The 21,598-nt window shown below is 34.8% G+C and overlaps 1 protein-coding gene across 1 annotated transcript in view; it reads left to right on the forward strand.

Annotated features, from left to right (window-relative positions):
- The first annotated feature begins 686 nt into the window (after positions 1–686).
- LOC129219433 (sodium/calcium exchanger 3-like) overlaps positions 687–21,598 on the forward strand; it is a 143,936-nt gene continuing 123,024 nt past the window's right edge. Inside the window, 1 exon segment of the mRNA XM_054853830.1 lies at positions 687–2,505. Within this exon segment, the coding sequence (XP_054709805.1) occupies positions 800–2,505 (1,706 nt within the window). The 5' untranslated portion in view covers positions 687–799.

A 21,598-nucleotide genomic window follows, 5' to 3' on the forward strand; every position in this document is an offset into this window, starting at 1 on the left:
GGCATGCCTAATGGTAATTGTACAGAAAGTGATCATTTTTGCAACGTTCAGATTTTGCAGAAGATGAATGAAACTTTAGTTTTAGAAAATACCAATTTAACAACTGTATATATATATTTTTTATATTTGTGTGGTACAGAAAATGTTTGGAAAATAACTAAAGAACTAAGCGAACACACCTCCTAATAATCACTTTTTATCACATAAAGATTGCTTTTATCTCACGCGGTTTCTTCGGTGTACATAACTTAAAAATACTCTCACGCAAAAAACTTAACTTTAAACGTCATATAAAACTTCATATAGAGCCTTAAATAAGTTTTCCTCTTGAGCATTACCATTTCATTATCATAAAAAAACAAAAACGTGAGAAATATTTCGGATCGTTTATAATGAATGTGATATCTTAAACTTATCACTGACAAAGATCCAGTCTCTTATTATATTCCGGTGTCTTGACTGATACAAATGAGTTGATTGTTAGTTATATCTACTACAAGTTGATTGCACTTGATACTTTGTTATCTCCACCTCCTTTTATCATATCTAGAACCGATCTTTCGATTACCCTCCCCTTTTCTAGTTGTGACGGAATTGTGACGAAATGTTTTTGTTTCTTTAGGTGTTTGGATCATTTCCTGCACTTGGAAAAAGCGGATCAGCTGTGGATGGAGAGAAACCTCGACTAATGGCGTGGACGCGGAACAGAGGAAAGCACATCTGAAACCAATTCCGAAAATAACCACTAGTCATTGCTGGACATATATTTCCTAGTGTTGTGTTCATTTCATATTTCATTATGACTGCCCGAAGCGCAAAGACAAAGAGGTGGCTCGCTTCTGCGTTCCTGTTTTTCAGTTGCCTGGTTTCGACTGTAAGTAGTTCTGAACATAATAACTCTGGGTATTACCCATTAATCAAATGCCGGGAAGGACTTCTTTTACCGGTGTGGCTACCGCAAGAAAACCTCAGCAGTGGAGACATTGTTGCGCGAGGCATAGTGTACTTTGTTGCCCTTGCATATCTGTTTGTTGGTGTTTCGATTGTTGCAGATAGATTTATGGCATCCATTGAAGTCATAACATCGAAAGAAAAAGAAGTGGTGATCAAAAAACCGAATGGAGAAACTCAGAACATAAGCGTCCGGATATGGAATGAAACAGTTTCCAATTTGACCCTAATGGCATTAGGGTCATCAGCACCTGAAATTCTTTTATCGATAATTGAAGTTTACGCGCAAGATTTTGAAGCAGGTGAACTAGGACCAGGAACTATTGTGGGTAGTGCGGCGTTCAATATGTTCGTTATAATAGGAATTTGTGTTTGGGCTGTGCCGACCCAAGAAAATCGGCGCATAAAACATCTCAGGGTATTCTTTGTTACCATGACATGGAGTGTATTTGCGTACATTTGGTTGTACTTAATCTTGACCCTCTTTTCTCCCGGTGTGATCGATGTGTGGGAAGGCCTAGTCACTTTTATGTTCTTCCCTGCTACTGTTCTAACCGCTTACATAGCCGATCGTCAATTTCTTATCTACAAATACATGACCAAGAAGTATAGAATGAATAAAAGAAATGTAATCGTTGGGGGGGAGGGTGACCAGGATATGGAGATGGGCATGACAAAAATCAATCATGTCCCAGATGGAAACGTGAGGAATTATGAAGAAGAACAGAGCGATGATATTCGCGAATTCGAAGAACATCGAATGCAATACATTCAAATTCTTCGCGAACTGCGACGCAAGCATCCAGATGCTACTATGGAAGACATTGAAATGATGGCAAGGGAAGAGATTTTGGACAGAGGTCCGAAAAGCCGAGCTTACTATAGAATTCAAGCGACCCGAAAACTGATGGGAGGAACGAATCTGATGAAAAGGAAGCTCGAAAAGATTGAGAAAAAAGATGACGAAGATGCAAAAGACGAAAAGCGACATATCGTATCAATCTGTTTTGATCCAGGTCATTATACGGTTATGGAAAATGTTGGTGAGTTTGCTGTCACCGTTTCACGTGACGGGAATCTGAACGAAGCGGTAGCTGTGGATTATCACACTGAAGATGGTACTGCAAATGCTGGATCCGATTATGAAGAAGCTCAAGGCACTCTTATATTTGGTCCCGGTGAAACACAAAAGCAGTTCTTTATAACTGTCATCGATGACGATGTATTTGAAGAAGATGAACACTTTTATGTGAGGCTTTCAAATGCTCGATATACCATCGAAAAAATGGAGCCACGGATTCCTGTGGAACTGTCCACGCCTTTCTTGGCAACTGTCATGATTTTGGACGATGACCACGCTGGCATTTTCCTCTTTCCTGAAGCAGAAGTAGAAGTGACAGAATCAGTGGGTGAGTACCCTTTGAAGGTCAACCGATTCAGTGGGGCCCGAGGAAGAGTCATTCTTCCTTTCCGTACTGTTGAAGGAACAGCAAGGCCTGGAGTCGAATATGAGCACTTGGAAGGAGAACTCATCTTTGAGAACAACGAAACAACGTAAGTACTCAATTTTTTTTTCACAAAATTTTTGAGGGTCACATGTAGCATTTAGTTCTATGTTAACTTTCCAATTTAGCTCTGCTTTCAGTTTGAGATTTCGGATTACTTTTCTCCTTACCTACGTAAGTATGAGACACAAGAAACGTAAATAGAGTTTGTGCAGATTAAGTTTACAAAAAAAAGCAAGGATTTGTAATTCCTAAAAACCCATACAATGATAATAATTCATAAAGACATTGTGTGAAAATTTAAAAACAAGTGTTTCCATTAATTTTTAAGTTCAATGAAAGAATGAATGAAATGAAAGATCGTAGCAAAATATACAGGGTGTGCGAAAAGTTTCTGACGCATTTTAAAAATTCATAGAAAATCAACAATTTGTCGTATCAATATGCGGTTTGCGCCGTAATACTTCACTGGTTCAAGATATGTCATTGTAGAAAAAGAAAGAAAAACATGTAGTAATAGGTAACCCCTGTATTGTCACGGGAAGAAATACAAACGTAATGTGAGGTGTTTAATCATTTTATTAAATAGAAATCAATGCCTTTCATTTCCAGAGTTTGTGTGTAGTGTTGTGGACATAGGATGAACTTGAGTACCGTTTAGATGTGGTTCGATCAACACACATTGAACTCCGGTAATGAAAGGTATTGCTTTCTCTTAAATAAAACGATTAAACAACTCACATGATGTTTGTTTTACGTATTGTGATCAGACGATACAGCGACACGTTTTTCCTTTTCTTTTTTCCCTTTTTTACGATTTCATAAAATATTCTTGAACCTGTGAAGTATTATAGCACAAATCGCATACTTATGCGACAATTTGTTGCTTTTTTATGAATTTATAAAATGTGTCAAGAACTTTTGTGACACCTTGTATCCTTATGTTGCTTATGGGTCAAAGGTAGCGAATGGTTTCGTGGGTACGTTGTTTTATTCTCTAAAAGGATTTTAAAGAATGGCATACTTGAAATGCTAAATAAAGCATGTCCAGCAGCCCATTTTAAACTCGGTTGGAATCTATAAGGAAATTAAAAGAAAGTAAAATGAAAAAGTTTTCAACAGAAAGAAACCATAAATGCATTTAAGAGAAAGGGGAAACAAATAAATTGTGCATTTATATGTAGTTCGTCTGTTTTTCAGGGTTTCGGTAGAAAAAAACCTGAAGAAAAAAAAATAATTCTGAAACAAGACAAAAGAAAAAAAAAAAAACTTTTGCGACATGCTAAAGTTCAAATTTATTCACAAACTAGCCGCCTGCGCGACCAGCTGGTTCGTCTTCTTACGCCATTCACCTTTCTATGCAAGCAGTCACCTACGGCGACTGTTTGGCTAACTTGTCATTTACCTTTTTACTTCAAGTTTGACACCTTCGGCGACTGTTTAAATAAATTTGGCAGCAGTATTAACCAATCCATTTCTATCTTTTTTTGTGCCATTCCCATTTTGACGCCGAGATTGCCGCCTTCGGCGGCTATCTACCTTTACGATCTATCTCTAAATTTTCTTATCCATCTCTATTTATTTTAACATCCCCGCTCATTTCCTAATAAAAACAAAGATCACTCAAAAAAACCGCTTTTTTTATTAAAGTAGAGCAAAAAAAAGTCATCTCTAAAATTCCCCATAGTGTGTAAAAAGTAACAAAGTAAAGCAAGTGACAAAGAAAAAAAAATGCACACAACTTTTTATTGAATTAAATGCACACAACTATGAAATGTAGCGTAATATAGATACAGCAAAACTTCCAGCTTGGGGGGGGGGGGGGTGGAAAAAGAAATAAATGTAATCATTAAATAAAACAAAAAAAGGGAAGAAAAAAAGCTAGCGCTGCCGGAAAAACACGTGGGCATCACGTTATAAAATGCAGAAGTAAGCTATATAGTAAAAAAAAAGATTAACATTGTTTGCGATTAAGATTCCGTCGTAAATATCGAATCCAAATCCAAGTAGTGACGTCAGAGGTATAAAAGATTGAAGAACGCTTTTTTCGACCGATGCGTGGAAAGACATGATGTGTTCAGCATTAAAAAAATTGTAAAAAAAAAAAAAAAAAACTATTGCGTAATTTTAAGAACTTTTTTCTTCTGAAGAGGGCGAAATGTTTTTACTATTACCAACTTAAATTTTAGAAATGAGGCTTTGATACTTCTCGCAGAATGATGTTAGAAAAATATAAAACCCAGGAAAAAATGCAAATTGAAGGTTTTTTCAAAAATTCATAAAAAATACAAAAATTGCTCTATCTTCAAAATTTTTTCATTCATCATATTTAAAATTAAATTTCCAACACTACAGTATAAAAATATTTGTGTGGTGCGATTGGTTCGGGGTCTGTGAGGTAAAATGTACTAAAAAGTGCAAAAAAAAAAAAACACATAAAACATTAAATAACTTTTTTTCTAATTCAAAATTCAAAAAACGAAGCCCGAGGTGCACATCTTCGGCAGAAACTGTACCTGTATACCAAATTTCATCTTTCTAGGCCTTACTGTTTTTTCCGGGAAGCGCGCCACACACACACAAACATCTTATTTTATTATATGTATAGATACGAAAAATTCGTTCATTTTTATTTAAAATAAAAATGTATGAATGCAACGTATTTTTGGACGTAAATGCCCGGGCCTTTTTAAGTGTTAAAAAATTTATTTTTTTTAGAAACAGTAATAATGAAATACTGTATAGGACCCTAAGTTCAGCTTTCTGAAATTTGGCAATTTCTGATATAATTCTTATTTTAAAATTTAAAAGTAAATAAAAAATTACCATTTTTCCTTTTATTATGATTTTTTATTAACGGCAACTTATTTATCAGTTGTGATTAGCCAAATTCCATACAGTACTTGAAAAATTCAGGAAAGTAAAAAACAACAGCCCGAAAAATGTGGGCTCTTGCTGCGTTGTTGTTGTGAATTTCTTTAATAGTCTTCAGCTCGAATCACATTTAAGGGTGTTTCTTTTGTTTCCAACAGCTCGAAAAAATGTGGGCTCTTGCTGCGTTGTTGTTGTGAATTTTTTTAATAGTCTTCAGCTCGAATCACATTTAAGGGTGTTTCTTTTGTTTCCAACAGCCCGAAAAAATGTGGGCTCTTGCTGCGTTGTTGTTGTGAATTTCTTTAATAATCTTCAGCTCGTTAAGGGTGTTGTTGTGAATTTCTTTAATAGTCTTCAGCTCGAATCACATTTAAGGGTGTTTCTTTTGTTTCCAACAGCTCGAAAAAATGTGGGCTCTTGCTGCGTTGTTGCGAATTTCTTTAATAAATGATTCAGAAGAGAAGAGATAGATCAATTTTTTTTTGAACTTCTGTTCTGGAAACCTAAAATTTTTCTTGGATTTCATCCTGATTCCAGGATGAAATTACGGTTTTAGTTCCATCAACTTTTATTGAATGTAATTAATAGTATTTTAAAGGTTTAGATTACGCTTACTATTTCACAATTACGTCTCATTATTGTATAACCAAAACATTTTCCTGCAAATGAGTTGATTAATTAGCTTTCTTTAACGAACATCATCATTAAATTCCAATTGTATGAATGCCATAAAATTCTTGACTGCCGGTTGCGGAATATTTTGTCTTGGTTCAAAATTCGGTTGTCGGTGTGAAATGCTATCGTAATTCGTAGCATTATTCGTTTTGAGGGTTATCTATTTAGAACAAATTGAGTCAGGCTGAATTGATATTCTCAACTGAAGAAGTTAGTAAACATTATTCAAATATTATCTTTTATGAGGAGGAAAAAAATAGCTGCAATCAGACATTTTCTTTGTTCTATTGTTTAGTGAAGAGGAGAGATGTCAATCCAGTATTCAGTATATCTTCACCTTTCAATTATGTCTTTCATTTTTAATCTTGGAGAATTTTTCAATTCCATAAAATATAGTTTTCATTTGCCCTAATAATGACTTATTCGAAGTTTGATGTTCAAGTATGCTTTGATAAATAACTAGCATCAATATTTATTGTTTCTATACGATTGTTACCAATTTTTTTTTACTTCCTTTTACAAAAAAGGAAGTAATGTATTCACGAAAAAATTTTCACTCCAAAATTGGCCTTAATTTCCATTTTTCTCACCCCCGAAAGAATGTTGAGTTTTTTATTCGACCTGATCACACGTGGATATATGCCTAGGAACGTACAGACACCCGAAATATCCATTTTGACGACCCCCGAGTTAATTACAACGAATTTTCTCGTGACGTCCGTATGTACGTATGTGTGTATGTATCTCGCATAAGTCAAAAACAGTATGTCCTAGAAAGTTAAAATTTGGTACGTAGACTCCTAGTGGAGTCTAGTTGTGCACATTTCTCTTTTGGTTGCATTCGGATGTTCCTAAGGGGGTCTTTTGCCCTTTTTTGGGGGGAAATCATTGTTAATTTCGATGTTAACTCAAGTTGTGTTATAATTTGTCGGACACTTGGCAATATATCACCAGTCTTTTGGTCGCCAAGTTTTTTCACCAACTTGGCGACAAATTTTTCGATTTTTTTTTTTTAAATTTGATTTCAATTTGTCCACTGTTGGTGATATTTATAGAGTAAATAATTGAATCCCATTAAAATTGCCAATAATGGGGAAATGACATTAAATTGGGGTAAAAGGAAGTCATGTGATGCACACATCAGCTCGTTTTAATTACGGTCGAGAATTGCCATACGTTTGTTGTTTATCGAAAAGCGTAAATCCGGTTCAACTTCATTTGAAACATTGTTATAAATATCCACCCCTTTGTGAAACATCTTTTTAATGATGAAGCGCTTGATGTTAGTTTTTTATCTAAACATACTAAAATATCAAACTACGAATTAGTCGGTATTAGGTCAAATGAAAACTATATTTTATGGAATTGGAAAAATTCTCCAAGTTTAGTAATAAAAAACAAAGGGGAGGGTTGCCCAAAGCGGGTAGGTTTTCGAAGAATGCTCGAAAATTGTAGTTTTTGGATTTTTATCGTAACAATTTCCGTTTCATTTCCTAGCGGGGACTCTTGAACTTCAAAAAAAAAAAGGAATTTTTGTATTACATCAAACCCAATATTTATTTATTATCAAACTTTACTTTTTATTAGTGTACTGATAGAAGCATCTGCGGTATTTTGGGAACAATAGTTGAAGTTCTTTATTTTACTGATATGCATACAACATTTTGGTGTGTCTCTAAATGCCACGGAAATGATTACAAGCATTGTGTGGCTTATAATTTCATTTAAGTTAAAATTTCTCATTGAGATGCATTTCTTCTATCCCTGCCAATGAAGTGTACACGACACTTCATTAAGGCTTTTTTTTTTTTTTTTTTCAAAAATATTACGAACAATAATCTTTTAACATTTTTAATTTTTTGAAAACGTTTCCTGTTTTGAAAATCACCCATAGTAATACAAATTCATAATTAACTATTTAAACCTGTAAAATGATGCAACTTCATTAACATCAGCGGCATTTCACCATTATTATTCTTGAAGCAATCTGGGCTTGTACAGCATAGACGCTAAATATGAGTCTTTTTAAATCTCATAGCTGTTCTTTCGAAGAAATGAAAGATATTGCTCTAAGCCCAAAAAAAAATGTTAATTATTTTCATACTTTATGCCGTTACCCTTTTTTAAAAGTATCAGCAAAAAAAAAAAACCTGTGCTGTCCGCTGGTTTTTGTATAGCGGGTATTCTGAAACAGAAGCTCGACTGTAGACGGGCACTTGTTTTCCTCCCATTATCTGCCTTGTTCGTGTTTCTGCTTAGCAACCTACGTTTCTGATAAGAGAAGGATTTTCCCGCCACACTTAAAGTAAACTCGATCTCCATCGTCTTCTGCTGCGAACAACGAATTTAGGCAGAGCACCCGGAAGCAATTCTTCTCCGAGGGTAATCTATAAATAGTGGAGTTTTTCTCTTTCTGAAATGAAGACAAAAATCGGCTCCCTCTTCAAGAATGACCAAGTCCTTTCTAAAGTCACGCGAACCTTATCTATCTTATTTACCTTGCCCGTTGACGTCAGCTTCAAGACCAAAGTCAGTCTTCATTCGATAATCATTTCACATTCACCGCAGTTTTTAGATTATTTGACTCGAAAGATAGAGCCGAATCGAAATATTTACAAATGTAAATACTGTGAATCGATCAACGGTCAGAAGGCAAATTTAAATGACATTCAAACACGATTATTTCAAGATCAATTTATCCTTGTCAATGACCAAAAAAGATTGTTCTATTTTTTCGACCTAAATACCAAGTTTACGCTTTTCCTAACACGAACAGCTTGATGAATTTTACTACATGCTACAAGTATAAAAGTTAAAAAGGCTTATTAAGTTGCTGAGCAATCACGATTGCTTATTGTTCTCATTTGACTGTTTTGGTGTGCTATCATTTTATTTTCCCACCAGCACCCTCTGCCAGCACCACCACCGCGTCGACCGGCCTCACGATGCTGCTCCTATAGCGAAAACCGTCTCCAGGTTGCATCCATATGCTACGCATACACACACACGCCTACACACACATACACACACTCATGCCTGCGCACAGACACATGCCTACATACACACACCCAAACGCCTACACGCACACACGCGCTTACACACACAGCACTTTATACACAACACGTACACGCATGCATACATACACACACACGCACATGCGCCTACACAAGCACACACGCGCATTCATACACACACACGCTCGTGATTGCGAAAAACATAATTTGAATTCAAGATGCCAAAAATTCAAATTAATGTTTTTTATTGAGCAATCACGATTGCTTATTGTTCTCATTTGACCGTTTTTGGTGTCCGTGCCTTTTTCAACTTGGACCAGAAGCCTTTGCAGCACCACCGCCCACCGTCCTCTGCTGGCGGCGCGGCGCGGCGCGGCTGCTCCGGTTTTGAGCTATCCGATCTCCTGGTCGGAGGCGTCCATGTCCTGCACACACGCACGTTCACACACATACACACACACGACTTCACACACATACACTCACACACGCCTACGTGCATACACACAACTATGCACACATAGGAGGAGAGGCAGGCTTGGGGGGGGGGGCAGGAGCCATTTCTAGAAACAATAACTCCAATGAGTAGGGTCCTGTCTCAGTTCGTGATTGCGAAAAACATAATTTGGATTCAAAATTTCAGAATTCAAATTAATTTTCTTTTGTTTTTTTTCTTTTTTTTTATTGCTTTCATTTTGCTACTTTAGTTCTTCATTTCCTATTCAATACTTACTGTCACTATTGGCTGTTTAAACAATCATCTTTACTTTAACAGTAATGCGTTTACGAGCATACACATCTTTTCTTATTGTGTTCGTAGAAGTATTTTTCAAAACATTTAGTATCGAATGATCACAAGTACAAAATAGTAATACATTTAGGGTTTTATTATTTGTTAATAAAACCGATAACAAAAAAGCCGACCAAAGTTAACCGATTTGTGGTCCATTGTGGAAACTATTGTTTGAAGAATGTGATTTGGGGACGGTGGACCTTGAAAGCTTTTTCTTTTATTTATTAATTTTCAAATATGAAACTGGACATAAAATTTAGTAAGTTTATTATCATGCAAAAAAATACAACAAAATAAAAATTTAATTAAAAATTTTGAAAGTTAAAAAAAAATTTTAAAATGCTCCATGCGACTCAATTTTTGCTTTTTTCTCAAACAATTTGCATTTTATCAGAGAACAGAAAATTGCCAAGTACTTTGGGTATCCATTTAAGGATTGATCCATTATTAAGTGCACAGTATATTTTTTTCGCTTAAAGCAATAGTTTTTGTTGCGAATATCACATAAAAATCAAAAATTTAATATTTTTAAGCAACATAAAATTCTCTTAAATCTTAATGCATACCCAGTTTTATCAAACTACTACCAAAGTAGCATATTCTGAAATTTGAAGCATATCGAACAAAATTAAGTCGCATGGAGCTTTTTCCAATCAGTGTCAGCATCGAATTTTCTAGTCCGAGATAAATGACATTAAAGTCTAATTTCACCTACATTTCATGAGCTTCGTATTTTAATAGTTCCCGAAAGATATTTTCACGATGACTAAATATTTGACATTATTACCAATGTAACAATTTATTGAAACTTAGTTTGCATGTTTGACACTTAGTTTTTCGACTTGGTGTACATGTTTTACAGCCATTTTAATCGAAAACACTCTCTGTTTACTTTTTTTTTTTAAACGCATATAACTTCACGATAAAACATCAGATCAACAAGAGGTTTTTTTCATATGATTCAGCACACTTCATATATTGTTACTTCCACGGAATAAAAAAATCATATTTTTGACCGATTTGAGCTATTTGGAAGGACCACGGTCCCCTTACACTTCTAATAATCGCACTTTTTGAACACTTTTTTTTTCTCACGGACACTTTTCTCCTTTTTGAGAACACTTGTTTTGGAATATTTATTAGAACCGTTATAAGAGCACTTTTCAAAACATTTTTTTTTTAACACGGACACTTGTCCTCTTTTTTGGAACACTTTTTTTGATCAATTTTCAAAACACTTCTAGAAATACAGTTCGTAACTTACAACTTACTGTACGTCAAATAACAAATCTGAGAAAATAGAGATCGGTCCTTCAGAGCTTTCTCGAAAATCCCGGCAAATAAGTGCCACAAAGACGTTCAGGTCGAAAGTCTGCTCTTTCTGTACATGTGAAACACATAATAAGACAAGCTTGATCCAAAAAATGAACATCAAAAGATATTAGATTGCAATTCAAGTCAGGATGCAGTTCTAGAACTGTTCAAAATACTTTGCAAAAAGAGAAATCGTTTCGAGAAGTGAAATAATGCCCCGACCGACTCTTAAAAAAGTTTATAAGAGACCAAGGGTTGAGCGTGCCAAAAATGCTTTGTTATGGGTAAAAAGTGGGATAATGTAATCTTTTCTGATGAGAAAAAGTTTAATTAAGATGGGCTAGATAGTTTTTGCTATTTCTGGTACGATCTCTGTGAAGGAAAAAAAAAAATCCCAAAGCGTACGTTTGGAGGCGGCTCGGTAATGGTCTGAGGAAGTTTCGCAAAGGAGGAAAACTATACGAATATTTTTTGTATAGGGCAGAATGAAGTCGAGTGCTGAGCAATATTTCTTTAAACCAAAAACACCGTTAATTACTAGTTTAATACGAACAATTTTTTTCCAGCAGGATAATGCGTAATGACATGTTTCTCAACCTCCAAAATTTTTGCTTGGTGCTTATTTCGTGAAATTACTGTACTGGCTGGACTGTACTGGCTTTTCTCTACTTTTTGTTTTATGGAGTTAATCGATTTGGCAAGTGGATCCAAATAATCCGAGCAAAGCATTTATTTATTTTTTTTTTTTCAAATGTTCTGCATTTCACTATGATTTTAAGCATAAAAAGGCATTTCGTGTGTAAAATTCACTGAATTAAGTCAGAAATAATTTATTTTCTGTACAATTTTCTGGCTGTCCTTATATCTCTGACCACTGTTCTATTATCCGGTAGTAAATATTTTGAGAGAAAGTGCACCAGTAGGTGGAGAACAAAAAGAGAAGCTCCACGAAGTCATTCCCCCCCCCCCCCCTTCCCCGCCCCATTGTCACGTGATATGTCTTTTCATTCGCTTTGGTGATATAATTCCTAAGCAATGATTGCTCATTATGAGTAATATGGTGAACTTCATTTGTTCAAAACATTCCTCTTCTCATCAATAAAGCAAACAATAGCCATCTAAATCCACTGAAATTCCGCGGCTAAACCAATGACCAAGTGACGTTAAAATAAAAACCTGCTGTATATAGGAGGCTCTAAAACGGTCGCTCTATTAAGTATCTTCTGTAAGACTGAAACTGCGAAAGTGGCGTAGAGTTGGCTCGTTTTTTCTTTCCATCCACGAGGAATGAGTCGCAGGGTCACGCTCACGGGAATCTTCTTCGAGTCTAGCTTGTTCTCGCGACATTCCTCTGGAAGCTGTTGTCCTTTGGATGCCAAACTATTTCCGTGCATTGGCTTCGGCATCTTTCTCCGGAGATACCAATGCCAGGATACTCGCTGGCTGCCTTCCAGCAGCCAAAAGCACCTTGTGCTTTTCTCTGGGATATAAACCGGCTTTCTTCCAGTCTTTATTCAACTGTATATAAAATATTGTTTCATTAAAGCCCATTCATTAAACTTCATTAGATAAGAAATTTCATGCAGATTTAAATACAGTAGGCGCCGCTTAATGTGATCACGGTTAATGTTATCATTCGCTTAATGTTATCAGAATCACGAAGTCCCGGCACACTTGTATGTTAATACACGTTAAAAAAATCGGATATTGTAATCGGCGGCTTCGTTTATTGTTATCACTTTTTCATAAACTTTCAATTTTTTCCCCGTTTTTGTTCCTCAATTAACAGAAATACATAGGCAAACCCTGACGAGACTAACTTTCTGTGTAGCATTTTGTGGTTTTCAATAGCAGTTCAAAATTTTTCTAGGAATGAAGCTACAAAAAGTTCGCCTCCAGTGACCACAGACTCCCCCTAAGAAAACTTTCTTTTGCACCTAAAAAAATTCAGTCGCTGGACATGTTGCAGGCATTGATGTAGGACCTCCATTGTTGCCATTACTTTGTAAACTATTAAAGAATTGTGTCGAGATTGAAAACAAAGCGAAGTTAAATTAAAATTTAAACAACAAGCAAAACCATGCTGGAAAAAATAGAAAAGCAGAATGTGCTTTGAAACTGGTTTACGAATGTCAGGGAAAACGGTCATTTTTTACTTCACCTATTACTATGTGATAAAAATTGCATAATTTAGCTTTAACTTTTTACAATTCAGATATTTCCATTCTGTTAATTTAATTTATAATTTAAAACTGCGTTTAGTTGAGTCATTGTGATTTTAATTTGAGGTTGCCAAAATAAAGGCACCTTAATTGGAAAAAAAATCATTATTTTGTGTCTCCTGGATTCTTTTCGGTTATTGTTATCACTCGGATATTGTTATCAAATTATATTTGTCCCAAAGTGATCACATTAAGCGGCGCCTACTGTAGTAGCAAAAATTCGCATCCGCACAAAAAATAACTAGTAGACAGATATGAGCGTTTGAATGCTTAATTTCTTTTCATTCTTATTAAATTAAAATTTTTAAGCAACCTCCTTCTTTACAAGTAAGAGAAAATTAAATTCAAGTAACTCTATTTTTAGCCGTGACTTAAGGTAAAAACTGTTAACCCCTTAACATAATAATAAAACCATTTCTTTGGAGTTACGCTTACTTTGACGTACAATGACAGTTAGGAGACGACATTCATTTCCATTGTCGGCTGGCTTCTCCGAGACGTCGTTCTGTTTCTAATTTTTTAAATGAAGTATAATTTGAAAGTAATATTGTGGGGGAAAAAAACCTAACGTGTAAACCGATTATTTTTCACTTAAAGATGTAGCTCAAACAATGGACTCGCATCACGGGGATCAATAGTTCAAATTCAATCTAGGCCGCTTTATGCACCTGACGCAATCGGTAGATTTGGTTACAATCGAGCATTTAAGGGGTTACAGTACCTCAAAAATGATGAAACGATCAAAAAAATTTTTATTGCTTATTTCAAAACAAAAAACTATTCTGAACACAGGGGAAAAGTTTCAATGCTTTAGTTCAAATATTTAAACAGTTATGAGTGGTTTTAGGCCATGCTCTCTATGTGTTCTTATGCAAAAAAAAAAACTTCAAATTGCTTTTTCTCGATGATAGTATTTTTCTTGTGTTTTCATGTCACTAGAATCCCTAAGGATTTTTTTCTATTAAAGATACAGCTTTAAAGTAATACTTTTTGCTATTGGGATAACATATTTGACAAAGATGAATCCCGTTCTTATCTCCGCTAATAATCATGTCACAAAAAAAAAAAAAAATCATTTTTCTTTTCTTTATTAAAGTGAACAATATTCGCGAAAGATACGCGTTATCTATGTTTGTTTGCTGAAAATTGGCAGCTCAAGGTCACATTTAATTCATTTGCATCCGCTAGTGATCATGCGAAAAAAAATATTTTACTCTATTTTCTGTGGTACTATTTCTCAATTTTCTGTGGAAGAGACTCAGTTAACTGTCCAATGGAGTGGAAGCTAATGCTTTCTAATAACTATTGAAGATACGTCCAGAACAATATACTTTAACAATTAATAAAAATTACCTTTTAAAGTCATGAAACTGATAAATCATTTCATCACTTTGGAGAAGGTCTACGAGTAACTGACAAAGAATAACAATAGGTGTTTTTTAAAGCAAAATGTACCTTATTTTAAAAATATTTTATTTCGGTTCATTTTTTTTAGGTTAACGTAATGGTGAAATTGAATTCAAAAACAAATTTCGCCTGATTTAAAATTAAAAACTGGGTAACATAGGTTTTATTGTTTTGTTTTTCAAAGCAACCAAAATGTGTGCAGTCAAAACGCAACTATACCATTCAATTTGTCTTAAAACACAATAAACCACGAGAAAGGATCTTTTTAAAGTATATGGGCCATTACACGCAAACCAATCTTTTTGTCCCGCACTTGGCGCCTCATATATTTCATTAAAAATAATATTTTAATATATTAATGAACAATTTATTTTTGCTCACAAATTACAAAGTTATTTGGGATTTCTTAAGAAAAAAATTTCTCCATTACCCTTTAAAAGAAATATAGGAAGCGTCACGTGCGGGACAAAGGGTTCACTTTTTCGTAGAATGGGTCATTTTCTGTCTTGAATGTTCCGAGACACCTATTGTTTTCTTCGTAAATGCCAATCGGTTTCCAGGGTGGTCATTCCAAGCTCGTCAGCTTGCGAGATCGAGATTTTCGCTCACGTGATCGGTTGTGACGTAGAAATGTCGCAAAGTTGTATTCTAATCTACTCGAACCTAGCCGCAAACTAAGTTCGAGTAGATTAGAATACTACTTTGCGACATTTCTACATCACAACCGACCACGTGAGCGATAATCTTGATCTCGCAAGCTGACGAGCTTGGAATGACCGCCCAGTGCAGTTGCTGTCTGGTTTAAAAAAAGAGTTATTTCATAAAATGTCTAATACGACTAACATTAGAAACATTTTCAAGAAATGACTGGCGCAAACTATCTGATCCAATATTATAATTGCTAGCACATGATTGAGAGAGACAAACCATTACAATTTTTCACAGAAATGAACTTATTCGAGAAAGCGATAAAAAAGGAAATGTTCTGCTTCCCTGAGCTTTTACTTAAAACTTAATTTTCAAAAAAAAAAAAAAAAATTAAAAATCTAGAAATCATTGTCACAAACTGTCGGTGATACGTTTTCTATTCTGTTGAAATATTATTCTTGTCAGTCTATAATTCAATTTCTCGGATTTTCTTTTCCTCACCGTTCTTTTTTAAAATGACGAGCCATTATTTTTCTGCGGGAAAAGATTGGAAATTGGATAAAACTAGCTATATTGATTGACGCTGAACCTCATGAAACGAAGGAAAAAGCAAGAAGGAGAGAAGCGAAAGAATGAATTCTAAAACTGTCGGGCATAAACGTTGCTCTCCAAACAAATTTTTTTCGTATCAAATACATAAAGTTAGACGCGCAAACAGTGTTGAATTTTAAGTAAATGATAAAACTGAATGGCGCATACAATACTTCGTTTTCTTTCGCCGTTTTCGTGAAGGAAAATACCGTGATTGCTAACTAAAGCAAAGCATTGGGTTAAATAAATCAAATAATACGCACTTGAAAGTCTTAGAGATTTTTTCGTAAAAATGTAGGTTTTCTTTATTAGTTAATATTGCTCCGTTTTACCGCTGTTTTAGAAGACATTGAAATTCCACTATTTATTTTCTGAATCACAACAAAAAATGGATAGCACGATTTTCTGTAGTAAATAGGGGCAAAATAAGAGCAAAATTAAATGCATTTTACAAGTGAAAGAAAGAAGAAATATTAATTTGAATTTTGTAATCTTGAATTCAAATTATGTTTTTCGCAATCACGAGTGTGTGTGTATATGTAGGTGTGTGTGTTTGTGTGTGGGGGTATGTGTGATTGTGTGCAGGGGGTATGTGTGTTTGTGTGTAGGCATGTGTGTTTGTGTCTGTGTGCAGGCATGAGTGTGTGGGTAGTTGTGTGTATGTGTGTAGATGTTTGTGTATGTGTGTAGGTGTATGTATGTGTGTGTAGGTGTATGTATGTGTGTGTAGATGTATATGTGTGTAGGTGCGTGTATGTATGCGTGTAACTGTAGGATATTGACGAAACCTGGAGACGGTTTTCGCTAGAGGTGCAGCATCGTGAGGAGCCGGTCGACGGTGATGCTGCGGAGGGTGCTGGTTGGAAAAAAAAAATCATAGGAACGCCAAAAACAGTCAAGTGAGAACAATAAGCAATCGTGATTGCTCAAAAATATTAGACTAAGATCAGAGTTTTAGCGCTAAAGCAAAAGGATCTTCAACAAGAATTTGTTCAGTTCATAAAGATTTTTTTTTTTTTTTTTTGCGATAAAACTTGCATTGAAACATTATACGTATTATTGGCAATTGGCAGCCATTTTGTAACTTTTCAAAATAAAGGGAGGGGGGATTTCACTCTTATTTTTCATGGGGCAAAGTCAGAAGTGAAATATTTGTCTAATGAAATATCTTCTGTATGATTATTAAAAGTATTTTTGACCAAACCAATGACTAAGTAAAAGAATAAATGAATTGAGAATAAAACAATAAACGAATAAAGAACTAAATAAGTACATGAGAAAAAGAAATAAAAAATAAGTGTGATTTATAGTAAATGATCGACTAAGTGAACGAAACGAACTATTTTACTTTTCCTCATCCTTTTTGCTCTGCATGCACTTTACTCATTGTACAAAACATTTAAAATAAATATAAGGTTGATGCACCAAATATGAATAAGTCTAATTTAATATTTCAATTGTTAAGAGCAGGAATTTGATCATTTTCTAATAACAAAAATAATTGTTGATTTCCCACAAACTATTACAATACGAGTGTTAAAAATGACTTGTAATATCATGTGATTCGAGATAACTTTTCCTGACCGGAATAGACTACAGGTGTCACTACATAGTTAAAATATTACCAGATTGATAAGACAAAATATTTAACCATTTCACTTTGTCCAACATTCCTCTACTGAACTGAAGTAACAATTGTCAATCATTTGCATTCTATCAGCTATAAAATAAAAAATATTGATTGATATAAAATGTCAGTTGATAATATAAGTTCCGGCTTCTGTATTAATTGATAGAACAAAGTCTGTCTTCTTGAGGTCTGATATTGAAAATGATTCTGACTATGCAAAATGGGATGCTTCCAATAAATATATTTTTACAACGTGAAAATTTTTTGGACATGGAGCTCATAGGAAGGAGTCTTTTCCTCTAATTTTATGCCGAAAAGGAAGTGATCAAACTGTAAAGCTAACCCATAGAAAAAAAATTAATTTGAATTTTGACATCTTGAATTCAAATTATTTTTTTCGCAATCACGAGTGCGTGTATGCAGGCGTGTGTGGGGGTATGTGTTTGTGTGTAGGGGTTATGTGTAGGCATGTGTGTTTGTGTCTGTGTGCTGGCATAAGTGTGTGGATAGTTGTGTGTATGAATGTGTGTGTGGGGGGTATGTGTATGTGTGTGTAGGCATATGTGTTTGTATCTGTGTGCAGGCATGAATGTGTGGGTAGTTGTGTGTATGTGTGTGTGTATGTTTTTGTGTGTGTATGTGTGGGTGTCTGTATGTATGCGTGTGTGTATGTGTGTGTAGATGTATGTGTTTGTATGTGTGTGTAGATGGGGGGGGGTATGTGTGTGTAGATGTATGTGTGTGTATTTGTTTGTGTGTGTGTATGCATGCGTGTGTGTAGTTGTGTATGTATGCGCGTGTGTGTAGGACATGGATACAACCTGGAGACGGCTTTCGCTAGAGGTGCAGCATCGTGAGGAGCCCGTCGACGCTGATGGTGCGGAGGGTGGCGGTGGGAAAAATCAAAGGAACGTCAAAAACAGTCAAGTGAGAACAATAAGCAATCGTGATTGCTCAAAAATAATGATCAGTTTTGACTATTTATAATGTATTTTAGGGGTAAAATGCCCCCCCCCCCCTTCCCGAGGCTCCCAACTTGCTCTAAATGTGAACGTTTTTGAGGTTTATACTTTTCTTACCCGTCAGAAGAGTGTTAATTAGTGATTTTAAGTTCCCTTTTCCTTTAAATAAAAATAATAGCTATGAAACGGTCGAAAAAAAAATGGAGGGCTCCCTTTTTCAAAAAAATGGTACTTTTTGAAGGAAAAGGGGGGTCATATTTGAATTCAAAATTTCATTTTACGTAAGAATCAGCAAGAATGGTGTCAGGACCATTTTAAAGGTATCTTTTTTTTTTTTGCTGAAAAGTGTTATTAACCATCCAGTGGGCGCGGCATCTATACAAGTACTGGGGGTCGCGCGTATTTCTCAGATACACTGCTGTAAAATATATATTTACAAAAGGGGTAGAAATAGGAAATTTTTTTATTAATTATCTAAGAGTTATTAAATGCAATTAATTTTCTAAAATTCCATTTTCAAGCATAGAAACGATCTGTTTTAAAAGTCCCAAATCAATATGGAACGATCAAAACATTATTAAAATGTATTTGAAAATAAATAAAAGTGTCAATACTATGACTTCACGATTTGCATTCGGAGTCTATAAAATTTCAAGTAACAAGAAAGTTTTTAAAAAAGCCATTTAAATTATATCGTGCGTATATATTTCTGATACAAATAGCAGATGAGCAGACTGCTGCTAACGTTATAAAAATGTCAATCTATATATATAAAAATGGATGTATGTTTGTGGGTATGTGTGTATGTTCCTTATACAAATCCACAGTTTTCGTTGGATTTCTTCCAAATTTGGCACAAAGGTAAATTGTTACTCAGGAATTCATATAGGCGGGTTTTTGGAATTTTTTTTAAAACGACCCAAAGAGTAAAGTCAGACAAAACAACGTAAGTAGAAGCACAAATTTGTAAATTACAGCAGACACGTGTTTCGGCGTTACAGGGAACGCCTTTTTGAATGCAAAAAATAATGAGCTTATGGATGAAGAGACATCCGACAAAAGCTCAACATTAGACCCAAAGAGGTCTAATTTCATATTTTGAGTCATAAAATTACTCTTTTCTGCACGAACGAATTTTTGCATGGTTATAAATTTAGTCTAAATGAAAAGCCAGTAAAAAACTGCCCTGGATGAAGTTTTTTCAAAGATTATCTTTAATCGTTAAATTTGTGAACCTTGGTTCAAAGCAAATGAAAACGGTTATCGAAATCTAACCACCAGGAGCTATTTTAAATGCAATCAACACAAAATGTATCCTGAACGATTGCCGTCAATGCTATTTAGCGAGAGCGTTAAAGCATGTTTGGCGAGAAAGCCGTAGATATAAGAAATGATGCTGTACATCGTTTCTTCAACTGCGACCTACGAAGCCCCAGGGGTCCATTGGTGCTACATGATTTGAATGCTGCCGTTAAATTAAAATTTTAAATATTGTTTAACTATAAAATCCACAACAGTAAGGATTGCGTGTAATTTTTGAATAGTGTTTTTCCCGTTAATAGCAGAGAAAATACGAACATGAGTAAGGTAGTAATATTGCATTCAATATTGACGTACAATTTTCGAATGTTTCAGCATTAAACTGCTTTTATTAAAACCACATCGATTTCATCCTTACAACATAAATTTAATTTAATGTTCTATTATCCTTATGAAAGCACTTTGCAATATATATAAATTGTCTTTATACTATTCTTTGATCTACGTCGAATTTTTAAGTAATTCGGTTCAACTGTAACTGATAACTTAATTCGGTTTAATAGAAGTCGCTCCAGGCGCTCAAAGAACAGGGGTACTAATAAAGAAAATAAATTGCAAAATAATCATTATAATGCACATAAATTGCAAAAAAAATCATAATAATGCACAATAGCGCATTCGGAATTTATCTTTCAAAGGGGAGGGATGTGGTCAAAGCTTTCCTTACATGTATCTATATATATATATATATAAAAATGGATGTATGTGCGTGTGTGTGTGTGTGTATTCCTTATACAAATCCAGTTTTAGTCGGATTTCTTCCAAATTCGGCAGAGAGGTAAATTATTGCTCAGGACTTCAGATAGGCTGGTTTTTGGAATTTAAAAAAGATCCAAAGAGGTTAAAGTTTATATTTTTAATCATAAAAAGGCTGTTTTCGACGTAACGAATTTTCATATTTTTATGAGTTTGGTCTGAATGAAAAGCCTGTAAAACATGCCCTAGATGAAGTCTCTTCAAAGATTAACTGTAATCGTTAAGTTCGTGAACTTCGGTTTAAAGCAAATGAAAATGTTCAGCAACACATAACCACCAGGAGATATTTTAAATGCAATCAACACAAAAAGTATACTTAACAGTGGCTGTAAAGTCGATCAGCGACAAGCATAAAGCATGTTTGGCAAGAAAGCCGAACGGAAAAGAAATGCTGATGATAATTGTTTTTTGAATAGCATCCTGCAAAGCAGGAATGCATTGCGGTATCCGACGGTTTTACTTGCTTAGGTATTTCCATAGCAGTAATGGTAAAGCGAAATTACGGATCAGTATTTTCCACATGAACAGCCCAGAAAATACCAAAATTAGTTCTGTATCAATAATTCATTCATTATCTATGCACAAGCTTCAATCATTTTAATGTTGGAATGGTGCTTAAAACCAATATGCATATGTTTTTTATACTATTCCATGATTTACGTCGGATCTTTACATAATTCGGTTCAACTAAGTTTAATTGCTGAAAGCTAACAAAGAACAGGGGTAACAAATACTAATTTCTCAAATAAATTGCAAAATAATCATATTTGTGCGTAGTAGCGTATCTGGAATTTGTTTTTCAAGGGGGAGGGGGATGGTCATGACGTTTCTTACATGCACATAAACTATCATATTAGGATTGCCAATTGTGTGCTAAAACTAAAGGTTGTGCATCTTTTTTATCCGCAAAACCACACTGAAATATAATTCGGCGAAATT

The sequence above is a fragment of the Uloborus diversus genome, chromosome 3 (genome assembly GCF_026930045.1).
Source record: "Uloborus diversus isolate 005 chromosome 3, Udiv.v.3.1, whole genome shotgun sequence".
NCBI classification, from domain to species: domain Eukaryota; kingdom Metazoa; phylum Arthropoda; class Arachnida; order Araneae; family Uloboridae; genus Uloborus; species Uloborus diversus.